At 42.4% G+C, this 16,293-nt stretch overlaps 2 protein-coding genes across 2 annotated transcripts; both read right to left on the reverse strand.

The window, feature by feature from the left end:
- Nucleotides 1-455: 455 nt before the first annotated feature.
- LOC146617222 (ubiquitin carboxyl-terminal hydrolase 37-like) lies at nt 456-3,226 on the reverse strand. Its single transcript, XM_085373272.1, has 13 exons — nt 3,108-3,226; nt 2,854-3,003; nt 2,569-2,709; nt 2,380-2,445; nt 2,151-2,282; nt 1,935-2,058; nt 1,700-1,851; nt 1,495-1,594; nt 1,308-1,384; nt 1,026-1,134; nt 872-929; nt 553-710; nt 456-473 (listed from the first exon to the last, which is right to left on the reverse strand). The coding sequence occupies exons 1-13, from the start codon at nt 3,224-3,226 to the stop codon at nt 456-458; spliced, it is 1,404 nt and encodes a 467-aa protein (XP_085229398.1).
- Nucleotides 3,227-10,604: 7,378 nt separating this feature from the next.
- On the reverse strand, nt 10,605-13,377 carry LOC146617223 (ubiquitin carboxyl-terminal hydrolase 37-like). The gene is made up of 13 exons (XM_085373245.1): nt 13,259-13,377; nt 13,005-13,154; nt 12,720-12,860; nt 12,531-12,596; nt 12,302-12,433; nt 12,086-12,209; nt 11,851-12,002; nt 11,646-11,745; nt 11,459-11,535; nt 11,175-11,283; nt 11,021-11,078; nt 10,702-10,859; nt 10,605-10,622 (listed from the first exon to the last, which is right to left on the reverse strand). The coding sequence occupies exons 1-13, from the start codon at nt 13,375-13,377 to the stop codon at nt 10,605-10,607; spliced, it is 1,404 nt and encodes a 467-aa protein (XP_085229371.1).
- Nucleotides 13,378-16,293: the final 2,916 nt, after the last annotated feature.

The raw sequence follows: 16,293 nt of genomic DNA on the forward strand, positions 1-16,293 counted from the left end.
GACCTGTGACCTCCCCGCGGTACGAACGTGTGTGAGGACGTGAGCGAGCGTGAGAGAGAGAGAGCCTTCCCCTAATCCCCTGGAACCCTGAATTTCCCGTCACTGTATATATTATTGCACGGGTGTGTAAATAAATTGTGTTTTGAGACATCAACCTGCTCTGCGCTTGAGTCCCTGCTTTCAGCCCGTGACAATAATATCTTTATTTTATTTTATTATTAATTTATTTGTTGTTCCCAGAGAGCAAGCCAAACACTGGTCCTGACTATCTCTAGTAGTGGTGCACTACTAGTGAATGACCGGTGAATGTGGGGCGACGGTGGCAAGAAAAAACTCCCTCCTGGAGGAAGAAATCTTGGGAGGAACCAGGCTCTCTGGGAGGACCCTTCCTCCTAAGGGCAATACTTACCAGCGGTCTGAGACGACGGTTGTTCCTTCTCAGCACGATGATGGCTCTAACTTGCTTCCACACCCTGTTTTAGAATGAAGAGAAAAATGATTAACAAGGTAATAGGACATTTCAAAATTCTCTCAGCTGCTGTGTCTTCTTACGTTTCTCTTGTAAAACAGGATGTAGGCAGACTGCTGCTGTTCCTCAAAAACTGCCGATCCAGTTGTGTGGAGCACCCGTGCATCATTATAGGTGAGCCAATGATCTGATGTAGACTGTGGGCTCTCCTCAGGATGCACAGAATGACAGATGTAGTGTCCTAAGATCACATTAAGACAAATGAATCCAACTTCTAAAAGTCAACTGATTCAAGCAAACAGTGGTTTGGACTTAGTGCTTCTTAAAACATCAAAAGCTTTTGTGTGTGAGTCCTTCACTCAAAAGTAGCATTTTCTGTTTGTAACAAGTCAGTTGTTTTACCTGATTCTGTGCCTCCATAGTGACTAATGATGCTTATGAGTTCATAACGGCCATCACCCTGAGAAGGAACAAATCCAAAGATCAGTTTCATAAAGTCTCACATCAGTGCGATAATTAAGCTGATTCTCTGAGATGTTCTGCAGTCTGTTTTTACCTGTTTGGATGACACCACCAAGTCCCTCTGCAGCCTGACGGGGTCATTCACCTTCTGAAGCTTGTGGGTTTTTGTAAAGCCAAACCTCTTCAGGTGAAAGATGAGAACTCTGGCAGAAAAGAAAAAAAAACCCAAGGTACAAAATAAGAAGAATGAGTGTCAAACACAAACCGAAGATGGGAGAAAATGACTGCTCAAGTGTTGTCTTAAAAACTCTGATGTTTAGTGCGCCACAGTTTGGAAATCAGGTCAGTCGATCAATTCTGATGTGACCTTACTCACCTTGGCAGTGTATCAAAAGACTGCTTCATTTCCGAGGTCGTCCCTCCACAGTCACAGGTAAATTCGATTTTTTGTTCCTAAACAACGGCAAAGAGAAAACAGGCTTTATGGTAGAAAAAAAAATCACAACCTATGCGCACACACAAGATCAGTGATACTACATCTCTACTGGAATTTGTGATCTTACCTTCAAGTATGTCCCTAACATGTCCTCAACAGACCCCTCTGGAACCAGGTCAAGGGACAAGCTTGTAAATTCCTCCTGTTGTGATGACTGGTGACTGCAGCTACACATTTAAGGAGTAACGTAGTTAAAGTAACGATCAAGTAGGTGGAAAAGAGGTATATGAAAATGTTGCAATCAGCCCTGTGTTTCTGAAAGACTGGCTTACCTCTTGCATGTCCTCATGTTTTCCATTTTGAAAACATGATGGTCTTCTACTGGGCAGGTATAACTTCGGCCCAGGAGAGCTGCTTCCCTCTTCAGGTGAGGTGAGAGGCTTTTCACCTCATTGAGGAAAAAGGTTAGGAATTCATGAGCGTCCTGAAAGAAAAACACAGAGGAGATTTAGAACATAAACATTAGAAGGTAAAGCAAAAAACAAAATGTCCAAATAGCTGACGCACTTTCTGTGCACTGCCTTCGTATTCAGGAACCTGTTGGCTGAATGCCTTCTTAAAAGACATTAGGCGGCGTTTTTTAAGGTCATAATCTCTTGATTCATGACAGTTCCTGATGTTCATGAGCCTTCTGTAAAAAGGAAAGGGTAAACAGACATTTCTGGTGTTAGATATCTTTGTTCTTCAGGTTTCTGAAGAAAGTAGAAGGTTGACGTAGCGCACCTTAAGAGCCGAGCTTCTGGGACTGCTCTCCACAAAGTCTCCTGACGGCTGACATCTCTAATGAACTCCTCATTGTTGAAGAGGCTCTGCAGGCAGGAGTTCATGTAGCAGCTGTTTACAATGTTTGGAAACCTGCCACACATACACAAAGTTTACACTATCAGTGTAAAATAACTCATTTCCACTTTGACAAAGAGAGCTTTGGTCCTCGTGCACCACGTGTACTCACCCGAAGCGGTCCACAGTCTGAACTTTATTTTTCTTTTTTTTTCTATCCTTCAAATTTTTCCCTAAACTATTGCAAAAAGGTAAAAACACAAACACACAATTAGGAAAGATGTCAAGAAGCTAAGCAGTGTATGTGCATGTATGCATGAGCTTTGAAGTTTAAACATTTTGGAGGACGTTTTTCTCTTACATGTCAAACACCTGCTCCAATCCATCCTCTTGTGCCAGAAACTCCATAAGCAAAGTGTCCCAACTCAGGTCTGATGGCTCACTATGTTCAGTGGTGTTTCTAACCTGGTTGGAACTTTCACCACATTCCTTATGGGTGCTGCTGCATGCAGAAAGAAGAAAGGAGTCAGGGATGCATAGCAAGCACAACAGGACAACAAACAAACATTGTCTCTCTGGAGAAAAGCATTCAAACATCTAATTCTTATTGTGATCAGCAATCGGCCAAAATATTAAAAGCACTTACCTGGGATTGTCTGTAGTTATGACCTGTACTAGGTCCTCTGAACTGTTCAGTGGAGGCTTGATGTCCAGTTCTTGGCCTTTTGTTTCTAGGCAGTCTTCTTTTGGTGGTGCTGCCTCAGCAAGTGTACAGTCCTGCTGCAGGTTCTTTAATCTGCAAAAATATACAAATATATAGAAGATTAAGTATCAAATCTGCAACCAGAAGGATCCCAAAAGAATTTTTCTTTAAAGTGAGAAGATTAAAGTTTCCCTTACTTGTCACTCTTTTTATCAGGTTCCCCTGTTGTTTCTGGAGCAACCAGTTCTCGACCTTTTGTTTCTAGGCAGTCTTCTTTTGGTGGTGCTGCCTCGGCAGGTGTACAGTCCTGCTGCATGTTCTTTAATCTGCCAAAATATACAAATATATAGAAGATTAAGTATCAAATCTGCAACCAGAAGGATCCCAAAAGAATTTTTCTTTAAAGTGAGAAGATTAAAGTTTCCCTTACTTGTCACTCTTTTTATCAGGTTCCCCTGTTGTTTCTGGAGTAACCAGTTCTCGACCTTTTGTTTCTAGGCAGTCTTCTTTTGGTGGTGCTGCCTCGGCAGGTGTACAGTCCTGCTGCAGGTTCTTTAATCTGCAAAAATATACAAATATATAGAAGATTAAGTATCAAATCTGCAACCAGAAGGATCCCAAAAGATTTTTTCTTTAAAGTGAGAAGATTAAAGTTTCCCTTACTTGTCACTCTTTTTATCAGGTTCCCCTGTTGTTTCTGAAGCAACCAGTTCTCGACCTTTTGTTTCTAGGCAGTCTTCTTTTGGTGGTGCTGCCTCGGCAGGTGTACAGTCCTGCTGCATGTTCTTTAATCTGCAAAAATATACAAATATATAGAAGATTAAGTATCAAATCTGCAACCAGAAGGATCCCAAAAGATTTTTTCTTTAAAGTGAGAAGATTAAAGTTTCCCTTACTTGTCACTCTTTTTATCAGGTTCCCCTGTTGTTTCTGGAGCAACCTGGTTTCTTCTCTGTAGAAAGAAACCAAAAGACAGGACATAGCTGTGTGCTTCATTGCTCTTAATTGCTCCCATTTCATTGTGATGAATAAATGCTTGATGATAGTGACTCTTTCCATAAAACATACCTTCCAGAATTTGAAAATAGACCAGCGGGACTTTTTCTGTGGCTTTACAGTGGGGGTCTCTGCCTCTGTATCGCTGTCAGTTTCCTGTAGAGAACGAACAAACATAATGTTATTAAAAAAGAAAAGTCACTTAAAATTAACAAATACATTTTAAGGAAAATATGCATTTCATATGTCTTCTGTAAAAGCAAACCGAGAAACAGCAGAAGAAGTGTCTCCATTTTATTTTCTTCTTCTTCTTTATACCATTTTCATGGTTAGGTGTTGTGGCAGCAACAGAAGCATCCGGGACGCTGATCGAGGACAAAAGTGTAAATGTTATTTTTCAAAGTGGAAATTTTTAACAAGGAGCGCATCCTGGATATTGCAAATAAAAAATAATAACTGTTATGAAATACCAAAATGAACAAAATCATGTATTTTGTACATTTACACTCTATATTTTCAACTAATCTCTGAATCGATATAAATAATAGACAAAACTAGAAGTAGTAAAAACGATATAAACACACAAGGCGGAAGAAAAACAACAATAAAAGGGAAATAAAACAGCTCACACTAAACCACTGCTATAAATATCTCCGGCAACATTGGATTAAAGAGTCACATTTCTTTACCTCTGTTGAGACGTAGAAGGAATTTCCTTCTCTGCCACGTTTTGGTTTTTTGATCTCTGTTTAGAAAGAAGAAAACCAACATCAGTAATGGCATAAAACAAACATTCCAAGGGAGGCTCTACATGAAAAGTGTCCAGTTAGAAAATTTGGTATTATTTTAGATTATTTATCAATTTAGTGAGCTATCGACTCATGAAGTGGACCGATATGAATATGTTTAAATAAATTAAAAACAATTTATTCATGCCTCAATTTGAGTTTTAAAGTTTATGGTATGAAATACAAAATACTTCATTTGGTTCAAAATTCAGTTTTTACAAAAATCATCTATGAAGCTCCATTAAAAGCTTCAAAATGCTTATTTACTGTAAGAAAATATACAGAGAAATGTGCTACAAGTCTCGTCAAACTTACCTTTCTGAGAAAAAAGCGTTTGAACATCTTTGAACCTAATTTGATCGCAGTGAAAATCTTCTGTGCTATGCAAAAGTTCAACTGAAAACAAGTTCAATAGTTGTATATTTATAAGCTTTCAGCATAGAATGTTCATACCCTGAACATATGTCATCATAATGTATGGGGCTAGTTTGCATATTTTGGAATGTATGCTCATTGGAACTGTGTGGTACTCGTCTCCAAGCAACCCCACTGTACATGCTTGAAATGTACAGTGCAATGTGCAAAAAATTGCAAAAATAAACAAGACAAGACAGTGCAATGGATATGTGCAAAATGCTGAGTATTGTGCAAAAGTAACTTGGTGTGTGTGTGTGTGTGTGTGTGTGTGTGTGTGTGTGTGTGTGTGTGGAGCAGGGCGATATGACCAAAAATATTTATCACGATATACATTTGAAAATTTGCGATAACGATATAACTGACGATATAACTGACACTAGACAAAATACTTTACAACTACACAACTTTATTAGTGCAAAAAAACCATCAATGTATTTTCACTTAAACAAGCAGCTGTTTTTATGTGCATTAAAGTTATATAAAAATGTAACAATGCAAATTCCTTGCTGACAGTTTAACCAAAAGGCATTTCCAGTGGAAATTGGCCGACATATCCTGAGCATAACAATGTATAATATCCACTAAACTTAAAAAGAGGTTATACACACACAATACAGTAATATTATGTTGAAGCACAGTACGTATCACTCCGCGAGGCGCCTGCCTAATATAGCCGTAATGCTCCACTTTCGCTCTTCTCATTCTGTGTCGCCGCCATGTGCGTATGTAAACATAGGCACTGCGCATGCGCGTTTTACCCATATTCTATCACGATATTTCATTTTCCTATCGTTGCCCAAAATTACACCGGTATTACCGTGAACGGTATGATATAGCCCAGCCCTATATGTGTGTGTGTGTGTGTGTGTGTGTGTGTGTGTGTGTGTGTGTGTGTGTGAGAGATACTGCAGATAAGTGCTTGGTAGCGATGTGTGAAGGTGTGTGTGTGTGTGTGTCAGTCCAGTCACTGAGTGTTCAGGAGTCTGACGGCTTGCTGGTACCTCTTTCGAGAAGGCAGCAGGGTGAAGAGTGTGTGAGGTCCTCCATAATGCTGGTGGCTTTGCGGATGGAGCGGGTGCTAAAAGTGTCCATGATGGAGGGGAGAGGGGCTCCAATGATCTTCTCAGCTGCTCTCACTATTAGTTGTAGGGTACTGCGATCTGATACGGTGCAGTTACCATACTAGATAGTGATGCAGCTGCTCAGGACGCTCTCGATAATCCCTCTGTAGAAGGTGGTGAGAATGGATGGTGAGAGATGGGCTTTCCTCAGCTTCCGCAAGAAGTAGAGATGCTGTTGGGCCTCCTTAGTTATGGAGCTTGGGTTAAGGGACCAGAAAAGGTTCTCCGCCAGGTGGACATCAAGGAATTTGGTGCTCTTGACGACCTCCAAAGAGGATCCAGTGATGTTAAGTGGGAAGTGAGCTCTCTGTGCTCTCCTGAAGTCAACAATCATCTCTTTTGTTTTGTCCACGTTCACAGACAGGTTGTTGACCCTACATCTCTACAGATGGCCCCTAGCGCAACCCTTCAGCCTACTAGTAATTGCACCTATTGTACAAAAGGGTTAGGGTTGTGTATGGGATTTCCTATGCCCCCTGAATGCACCATCGGGGTGCATGTCCGCAACTTTAGTTCAGAGACAAACGGCAGCCAAACAACGGACAGTGTGTGCGTTTATAAGACCGTAAGTTAATGTTTTACTTCACTCAGTTGTGTTGGTGTTCAGCCATGAGTGTATTTGATGACTTACCAGCAGTTTCTGCTTCTGTTTATGTGACATTATGTGTGTTGGTGGCCAGGGAAGGAACGTGCCCTCCGGTTGTTGCAAGTGGCTGCCATCAGTCTCTCCAGAAGACCATCACAGCAACTTTCATGGGGCAAATGGGGCTGGAGGACCAGTCCTCTGCCTAAACCAGGTGGCTGCAGCCTGGCCCCACACTTAGAAAGGCTGGATTGCTGAAAATGGTAGTGCTAGAGAAATTTGTGGGGGGGGGGCTACCGGCCAGGACAGTGAAGTGAGTCTGCTATCACTAGCCGGTGAACCTCGAAACTGCCATCACCCTGGCCAAAGACCAGCTGGCGACCTGTCCGGCTCAGTCATGGATATTCACAAATACCCCATAGTACTGGTGGAAATGAAAGATCGGGGGGAAATGCATAGAGTAACGGCTGCGGTTAGCTGGCGGCTAGCATACCCCTTAAATCTCAAAACTGATTGGTTGGGGTTTGGTAGCTCAATAGGGCAGTATGCTGGGCTGCACACACAGCCAATAGGGACACGTGGCGTTTGGGCCGCGTTCAGCTTGCCGGTTCCAGCAATTCGCTACACAGAAGATAATGGCACTATGCAATTCGCCCTTTGATCAAATGATGAGAGCTGATAGTCAAATAGTGCGCCCTGACATTTCCACATTTTGTAACGACAGACCATGTTGAGCGTGTCGTGACACTTGTAAAATGGAAGAACACATCTACTTGTTGGTCGCAGAAGAGCCACTGAGAAATGATTTTTTTAGGTGGCTCGTTACAACTCGATGGCTGGTCACCTGGAATAAGATAAGACTCTGGACCCAAAAATTGACCGATTTTACTGGCCAAGAATCTGTTTGGATGTGCGCTGATGTTGTGCGTCCAGTGGTGTCAGCTGGTGAACCAGCTGGCCATTCCAAAAGTGCCTTTATGCCCTTACTGCCCTTAATGGAGGTACCATTTGAGCACATTGGCATGGACCTCATCTGACCATTTTATCGACGAGAAAAAGTAAATCTTTCGTTCAGCTGTTGTTAACTGATCTTGACTTTGTTAATTAAACGTTGTAAACCTGCTTTCAGTGTGTCCTGTACATGAGTTCTTTCAGTAAACCACAGCACGGTGTGTTTTTTGAGCTGATGAAGTTAAGCCAAAACAAGAAACATGCAGCAGGAGACAGTAACTTGTTAAAATGTTTGTGGCGAGAATAAGGCACGGCGGGACCACGGAGTATCATTCGGAGCCATCTTTATTTACATCTCACCACAACAATCCCCAAACCCCCGAGTCCCCGTGTTTTTAACTAGGCGGGCGTGATTAAGGATGCCGTGCAGGTGCGTCCGCCCTCCCTGCACGGCACCGCAGACCACGCCCCACCACATACCCCCATCGCCTGATTGAGGCTGGGGAGCCATCCGGCCGAACCTACTCCCCCACCGCCAGTGGGAGAGGGAATCAGCCCGGACAGCTGGCGCCCCCAGGCCCCGGCCAAGCGACGGGGAGGTGCGAGTTCAGGTGGCCGCCCGCGAATCCAGCGGTGCAGGCCAAGCTGGTTCGGAAGTCGGACGCGTGGCGTGTGCACCCGGCGCGGCCGGCACAGTTGTGAGCCCCAGCTCACAGGTGGCTGGGCAGAGGTGTGGCGTGTACTGGCCTCTGGTGGTGGTGAGGCCGATCTGGTGAGCACGGCGATCTCAAGCGTGGCACACGCCTCGCTCGCCAGTTCCACTCGAGCAGGCTCCCCTGGCACGGGGACCTCCAGCTCCTTGCGCGGTCCATCCGTCACTGCCGTCGCTCCCCGCTGGAGCAGCCCATCGCGCGACTCCTCCGTCACTACTACTCCCTCCGCCGCCGCCTGCTCCCGCTGGGCGGCCACCATTTCGGCCACCATCTGGGCCAGCTCCTCCATTCCCTGGCTCCGATACGGACCCGCCGTGCTGCCTCCTGGGTTTCGGCACCAATGTGGCGAGAATAAGGCACGGCGGGACCACGGAGTATCATTCGGAGCCATCTTTATTTACATCTCACCACAACAATCCCCAAACCCCTGAGTCCCCGTGTTTTTAACTAGGCGGGCGTGATTAAGGATTAAGGATGCCGTGCAGGTGCGTCCGCCCTCCCTGCACGGCACCGCAGACCACGCCCCACCACAATGTTATAAAAGGTACAATTAAAGATTTTCATGGATTTTTCAAGGATAAATGTCTAATTTGATCAAAAGTTCTATATGCCATTTCTGGAGAGAGTGCAGTGGAAATGTTGTCACTTTTGGACTTTGCTACTTGCAGCTAAACATTTGCAGCTAAATAATGTATAATGTAAGCAGAAACTGCAACTGAATGAGGGAATATTTGTCTAAAAACTTAAACTGAACTAGAAGGGTACCAGTGCTCCAGCTTACCATCTTTACCTGAGTAAATCTGTTTGTTGAACAATCTAAATGGTTGATTCAGAAACTTCTGTGACATCAACTTAACTGAGACTCATTACAAATTTCACAAAACACAGTTGAATACTTAGTTAATTAGTTTTTATTAGTTATTTTTGTTTTTGTTGTTACGTTAATTTTAATAAAAAATAAATAAATAAGTAAATAATTGTCATGGTCCCCGTGCCTGCCCAGCCGGCCTCACAAGGCTACACTTGTGTTTTTTTTCTCTTTCTCCCCCTATCTCTCTGCCTGGGCGGAGCTCACAGCTGGCTCCCGCCCTTGGCTCTCACAGCTGTTGGCGATCAGCTGATTATCCGTCTTCTATTTGAGGCTGGGTCACAGATCCTCTCATCGCGGGATGATTGCGCTACTGACGTTAGTCTACCTTTCCAGCTCCCGTGGTCTTACACCTTTATGCCTTCGTGATTTGTGAGTGATATCTCCCTTTCCCTGTTCCAGCTTATCTTCCCGGACCTGTGACCTCCCCGCGGTACGAACGTGTGTGAGGACGTGAGCGAGCGTGAGAGAGAGAGAGCCTTCCCCTAATCCCCTGGAACCCTGAATTTCCCGTCACTGTATATATTATTGCACGGGTGTGTAAATAAATTGTGTTTTGAGACATCAACCTGCTCTGCGCTTGAGTCCCTGCTTTCAGCCCGTCCCGCCCTTGGCTCTCACAGCTGTTGGCGATCAGCTGATTATCCGTCTTCTATTTGAGGCTGGGTCACAGATCCTCTCATCGCGGGATGATTGCGCTACTGACGTTAGTCTACCTTTCCAGCTCCCGTGGTCTTACACCTTTATGCCTTCGTGATTTGTGAGTGATATCTCCCTTTCCCTGTTCCAGCTTATCTTCCCGGACCTGTGACCTCCCCGCGGTACGAACGTGTGTGAGGACGTGAGCGAGCGTGAGAGAGAGAGAGCCTTCCCCTAATCCCCTGGAACCCTGAATTTCCCGTCACTGTATATATTATTGCACGGGTGTGTAAATAAATTGTGTTTTGAGACATCAACCTGCTCTGCGCTTGAGTCCCTGCTTTCAGCCCGTGACAATAATATCTTTATTTTATTTTATTATTAATTTATTTGTTGTTCCCAGAGAGCAAGCCAAACACTGGTCCTGACTATCTCTAGTAGTGGTGCACTACTAGTGAATGACCGGTGAATGTGGGGCGACGGTGGCAAGAAAAAACTCCCTCCTGGAGGAAGAAATCTTGGGAGGAACCAGGCTCTCTGGGAGGACCCTTCCTCCTAAGGGCAATACTTACCAGCGGTCTGAGACGACGGTTGTTCCTTCTCAGCACGATGATGGCTCTAACTTGCTTCCACACCCTGTTTTAGAATGAAGAGAAAAATGATTAACAAGGTAATAGGACATTTCAAAATTCTCTCAGCTGCTGTGTCTTCTTACGTTTCTCTTGTAAAACAGGATGTAGGCAGACTGCTGCTGTTCCTCAAAAACTGCCGATCCAGTTGTGTGGAGCACCCGTGCATCATTATAGGTGAGCCAATGATCTGATGTAGACTGTGGGCTCTCCTCAGGATGCACAGAATGACAGATGTAGTGTCCTAAGATCACATTAAGACAAATGAATCCAACTTCTAAAAGTCAACTGATTCAAGCAAACAGTGGTTTGGACTTAGTGCTTCTTAAAACATCAAAAGCTTTTGTGTGTGAGTCCTTCACTCAAAAGTAGCATTTTCTGTTTGTAACAAGTCAGTTGTTTTACCTGATTCTGTGCCTCCATAGTGACTAATGATGCTTATGAGTTCATAACGGCCATCACCCTGAGAAGGAACAAATCCAAAGATCAGTTTCATAAAGTCTCACATCAGTGCGATAATTAAGCTGATTCTCTGAGATGTTCTGCAGTCTGTTTTTACCTGTTTGGATGACACCACCAAGTCCCTCTGCAGCCTGACGGGGTCATTCACCTTCTGAAGCTTGTGGGTTTTTGTAAAGCCAAACCTCTTCAGGTGAAAGATGAGAACTCTGGCAGAAAAGAAAAAAAAAAACCCAAGGTACAAAATAAGAAGAATGAGTGTCAAACACAAACCGAAGATGGGGCAAAATGACTGCTCAAGTGTTGTCTTAAAAACTCTGATGTTTAGTGCGCCACAGTTTGGAAATCAGGTCAGTCGATCAATTCTGATGTGACCTTACTCACCTTGGCAGTGTATCAAAAGACTGCTTCACTTCCGAGGTCGTCCCTCCACAGTCACAGGTAAATTCGATTTTTTGTTCCTAAACAACGGCAAAGAGAAAACAGGCTTTATGGTAGAAAAAAAAATCACAACCTATGCGCACACACAAGATCAGTGATACTACATCTCTACTGGAATTTGTGATCTTACCTTCAAGTATGTCCCTAACATGTCCTCAACAGACCCCTCTGGAACCAGGTCAAGGGACAAGCTTGTAAATTCCTCCTGTTGTGATGACTGGTGACCGCAGCTACACATTTAAGGAGTAACGTAGTTAAAGTAACGATCAAGTAGGTGGAAAAGAGGTATATGAAAATGTTGCAATCAGCCCTGTGTTTCTGAAAGACTGGCTTACCTCTTGCATGTCCTCATGTTTTCCATTTTGAAAACATGATGGTCTTCTACTGGGCAGGTATAACTTCGGCCCAGGAGAGCTGCTTCCCTCTTCAGGTGAGGTGAGAGGCTTTTCACCTCATTGAGGAAAAAGGTTAGGAATTCATGAGCGTCCTGAAAGAAAAACACAGAGGAGATTTAGAACATAAACATTAGAAGGTAAAGCAAAAAACAAAATGTCCAAATAGCTGACGCACTTTCTGTGCACTGCCTTCGTATTCAGGAACCTGTTGGCTGAATGCCTTCTTAAAAGACATTAGGCGGCGTTTTTTAAGGTCATAATCTCTTGATTCATGACAGTTCCTGATGTTCATGAGCCTTCTGTAAAAAGGAAAGGGTAAACAGACATTTCTGGTGTTAGATATCTTTGTTCTTCAGGTTTCTGAAGAAAGTAGAAGGTTGACGTAGCGCACCTTAAGAGCCGAGCTTCTGGGACTGCTCTCCACAAAGTCTCCTGACGGCTGACATCTCTAATGAACTCCTCATTGTTGAAGAGGCTCTGCAGGCAGGAGTTCATGTAGCAGCTGTTTACAATGTTTGGAAACCTGCCACACATACACAAAGTTTACACTATCAGTGTAAAATAACTCATTTCCACTTTGACAAAGAGAGCTTTGGTCCTCGTGCACCACGTGTACTCACCCGAAGCGGTCCACAGTCTGAACTTTATTTTTCTTTTTTTTTCTATCCTTCAAATTTTTCCCTAAACTATTGCAAAAAGGTAAAAACACAAACACACAATTAGGAAAGATGTCAAGAAGCTAAGCAGTGTATGTGCATGTATGCATGAGCTTTGAAGTTTAAACATTTTGGAGGACGTTTTTCTCTTACATGTCAAACACCTGCTCCAATCCATCCTCTTGTGCCAGAAACTCCATAAGCAAAGTGTCCCAACTCAGGTCTGATGGCTCACTATGTTCAGTGGTGTTTCTAACCTGGTTGGAACTTTCACCACATTCCTTATGGGTGCTGCTGCATGCAGAAAGAAGAAAGGAGTCAGGGATGCATAGCAAGCACAACAGGACAACAAACAAACATTGTCTCTCTGGAGAAAAGCATTCAAACATCTAATTCTTATTGTGATCAGCAATCGGCCAAAATATTAAAAGCACTTACCTGGGATTGTCTGTAGTTATGACCTGTACTAGGTCCTCTGAACTGTTCAGTGGAGGCTTGATGTCCAGTTCTTGGCCTTTTGTTTCTAGGCAGTCTTCTTTTGGTGGTGCTGCCTCAGCAAGTGTACAGTCCTGCTGCAGGTTCTTTAATCTGCAAAAATATACAAATATATAGAAGATTAAGTATCAAATCTGCAACCAGAAGGATCCCAAAAGAATTTTTCTTTAAAGTGAGAAGATTAAAGTTTCCCTTACTTGTCACTCTTTTTATCAGGTTCCCCTGTTGTTTCTGGAGCAACCAGTTCTCGACCTTTTGTTTCTAGGCAGTCTTCTTTTGGTGGTGCTGCCTCGGCAGGAGTACAGTCCTGCTGCATGTTCTTTAATCTGCAAAAATATACAAATATATAGAAGATTAAGTATCAAATCTGCAACCAGAAGGATCCCAAAAGAATTTTTCTTTAAAGTGAGAAGATTAAAGTTTCCCTTACTTGTCACTCTTTTTATCAGGTTCCCCTGTTGTTTCTGGAGCAACCAGTTCTCGACCTTTTGTTTCTAGGCAGTCTTCTTTTGGTGGTGCTGCCTCGGCAGGTGTACAGTCCTGCTGCAGGTTCTTTAATCTGCAAAAATATACAAATATATAGAAGATTAAGTATCAAATCTGCAACCAGAAGGATCCCAAAAGATTTTTTCTTTAAAGTGAGAAGATTAAAGTTTCCCTTACTTGTCACTCTTTTTATCAGGTTCCCCTGTTGTTTCTGAAGCAACCAGTTCTCGACCTTTTGTTTCTAGGCAGTCTTCTTTTGGTGGTGCTGCCTCGGCAGGTGTACAGTCCTGCTGCATGTTCTTTAATCTGCAAAAATATACAAATATATAGAAGATTAAGTATCAAATCTGCAACCAGAAGGATCCCAAAAGAATTTTTCTTTAAAGTGAGAAGATTAAAGTTTCCCTTACTTGTCACTCTTTTTATCAGGTTCCCCTGTTGTTTCTGGAGCAACCTGATTTCTTCTCTGTAGAAAGAAACCAAAAGACAGGACATAGCTGTGTGCTTCATTGCTCTTAATTGCTCCCATTTCATTGTGATGAATAAATGCTTGATGATAGTGACTCTTTCCATAAAACATACCTTCCAGAATTTGAAAATAGACCAGCGGGACTTTTTCTGTGGCTTTACAGTGGGGGTCTCTGCCTCTGTATCGCTGTCAGTTTCCTGTAGAGAACGAACAAACATAATGTTATTAAAAAAGAAAAGTCACTTAAAATTAACAAATACATTTTAAGGAAAATATGCATTTCATATGTCTTCTGTAAAAGCAAACCGAGAAACAGCAGAAGAAGTGTCTCCATTTTATTTTCTTCTTCTTCTTCTTTATACCATTTTCATGGTTAGGTGTTGTGGCAGCAACAGAAGCATCCGGGACGCTGATCGAGGACAAAAGTGTAAATGTTATTTTTCAAAGTGGAAATTTTTAACAAGGAGCGCATCCTGGATATTGCAAATAAAAAAATAATAACTGTTATGAAATACCAAAATGAACAAAATCATGTATTTTGTACATTTACACTCTATATTTTCAACTAATCTCTGAATCGATATAAATAATAGACAAAACTAGAAGTAGTAAAAACGATATAAACACACAAGGCGGAAGAAAAACAACAATAAAAGGGAAATAAAACAGCTCACACTAAACCACTGCTATAAATATCTCTGGCAACATTGGATTAAAGAGTCACATTTCTTTACCTCTGTTGAGACGTAGAAGGAATTTCCTTCTCTGCCACGTTTTGGTTTTTTGATCTCTGTTTAGAAAGAAGAAAACCAACATCAGTAATGGCATAAAACAAACATTCCAAGGGAGGCTCTACATGAAAAGTGTCCAGTTAGAAAATTTGGTATTATTTTAGATTATTTATCAATTTAGTGAGCTATCGACTCATGAAGTGGACCGATATGAATATGTTTAAATAAATTAAAAACAATTTATTCATGCCTCAATTTGAGTTTTAAAGTTTATGGTATGAAATACAAAATACTTCATTTGGTTCAAAATTCAGTTTTTACAAAAATCATCTATGAAGCTCCATTAAAAGCTTCAAAATGCTTATTTACTGTAAGAAAATATACAGAGAAATGTGCTACAAGTCTCGTCAAACTTACCTTTCTGAGAAAAAAGCGTTTGAACATCTTTGAACCTAATTTGATCGCAGTGAAAATCTTCTGTGCTATGCAAAAGTTCAACTGAAAACAAGTTCAATAGTTGTATATTTATAAGCTTTCAGCATAGAATGTTCATACCCTGAACATATGTCATCATAATGTATGGGGCTAGTTTGCATATTTTGGAATGTATGCTCATTGGAACTGTGTGGTACTCGTCTCCAAGCAACCCCACTGTACATGCTTGAAATGTACAGTGCAATGTGCAAAAAATTGCAAAAATAAACAAGACAAGACAGTGCAATGGATATGTGCAAAATGCTGAGTATTGTGCAAAAGTAACTTGGTGTGTGTGTGTGTGTGTGTGTGTGTGTGTGTGTGTGTGTGTGTGTGTGTGTGGGGAGCAGGGCGATATGACCAAAAATATTTATCACGATATACATTTGAAAATTTGCGATAACGATATAACTGACGATATAACTGACACTAGACAAAATACTTTACAACTACACAACTTTATTAGTGCAAAAAAACCATCAATGTATTTTCACTTAAACAAGCAGCTGTTTTTATGTGCATTAAAGTTATATAAAAATGTAACAATGCAAATTCCTTGCTGACAGTTTAACCAAAAGGCATTTCCAGTGGAAATTGGCCGACATATCCTGAGCATAACAATGTATAATATCCACTAAACTTAAAAAGAGGTTATACACACACAATACAGTAATATTATGTTGAAGCACAGTACGTATCACTCCGCGAGGCGCCTGCCTAATATAGCCGTAATGCTCCACTTTCGCTCTTCTCATTCTGTGTCGCCGCCATGTGCGTATGTAAACATAGGCACTGCGCATGCGCGTTTTACCCATATTCTATCACGATATTTCATTTTCCTATCGTTGCCCAAAATTACACCGGTATTACCGTGAACGGTATGATATAGCCCAGCCCTATATGTGTGTGTGTGTGTGTGTGTGTGTGTGTGTGTGTGTGTGAGAGATACTGCAGATAAGTGCTTGGTAGCGATGTGTGAAGGTGTGTGTGTGTGTGTGTCAGTCCAGTCACTGAGTGTTCAGGAGTCTGACGGCTTGCTGGTACCTCTTTCGAGAAGGCAGCAGGGTGAAGA

This window comes from Diplotaxodon limnothrissa, linkage group LG15 (genome assembly GCF_057381915.1).
Source record: "Diplotaxodon limnothrissa isolate DT_005_m linkage group LG15, D_limnothrissa_male_GT1.1, whole genome shotgun sequence".
Classification (NCBI taxonomy): Eukaryota; Metazoa; Chordata; class Actinopteri; order Cichliformes; family Cichlidae; genus Diplotaxodon; species Diplotaxodon limnothrissa.

Bases quoted from the DNA above. Each gene is read 5' to 3' on its own strand.
- LOC146617222 (XM_085373272.1), bottom strand. From the start codon at position 3,226: ATGCAGCAGGACTGTACACCTGCCGAGGCAGCACCACCAAAAGAAGAC. The intron at 2,446-2,568 runs GTAAGAGAAAAA...TTTTTGCAATAG, and splicing joins TTGGAGCAGGTGTTTGACAT to TTTAGGGAAAAATTTGAAGG. The intron at 2,283-2,379 runs GTGAGTACACGT...TATGTGTGGCAG, and splicing joins CAGACTGTGGACCGCTTCGG to GTTTCCAAACATTGTAAACA.
- LOC146617223 (XM_085373245.1), bottom strand. From the start codon at position 13,377: ATGCAGCAGGACTGTACTCCTGCCGAGGCAGCACCACCAAAAGAAGAC. The intron at 13,155-13,258 runs GTAAGGGAAACT...ATATTTTTGCAG, and splicing joins CCTGATAAAAAGAGTGACAA to ATTAAAGAACCTGCAGCAGG. The intron at 12,434-12,530 runs GTGAGTACACGT...TATGTGTGGCAG, and splicing joins CAGACTGTGGACCGCTTCGG to GTTTCCAAACATTGTAAACA.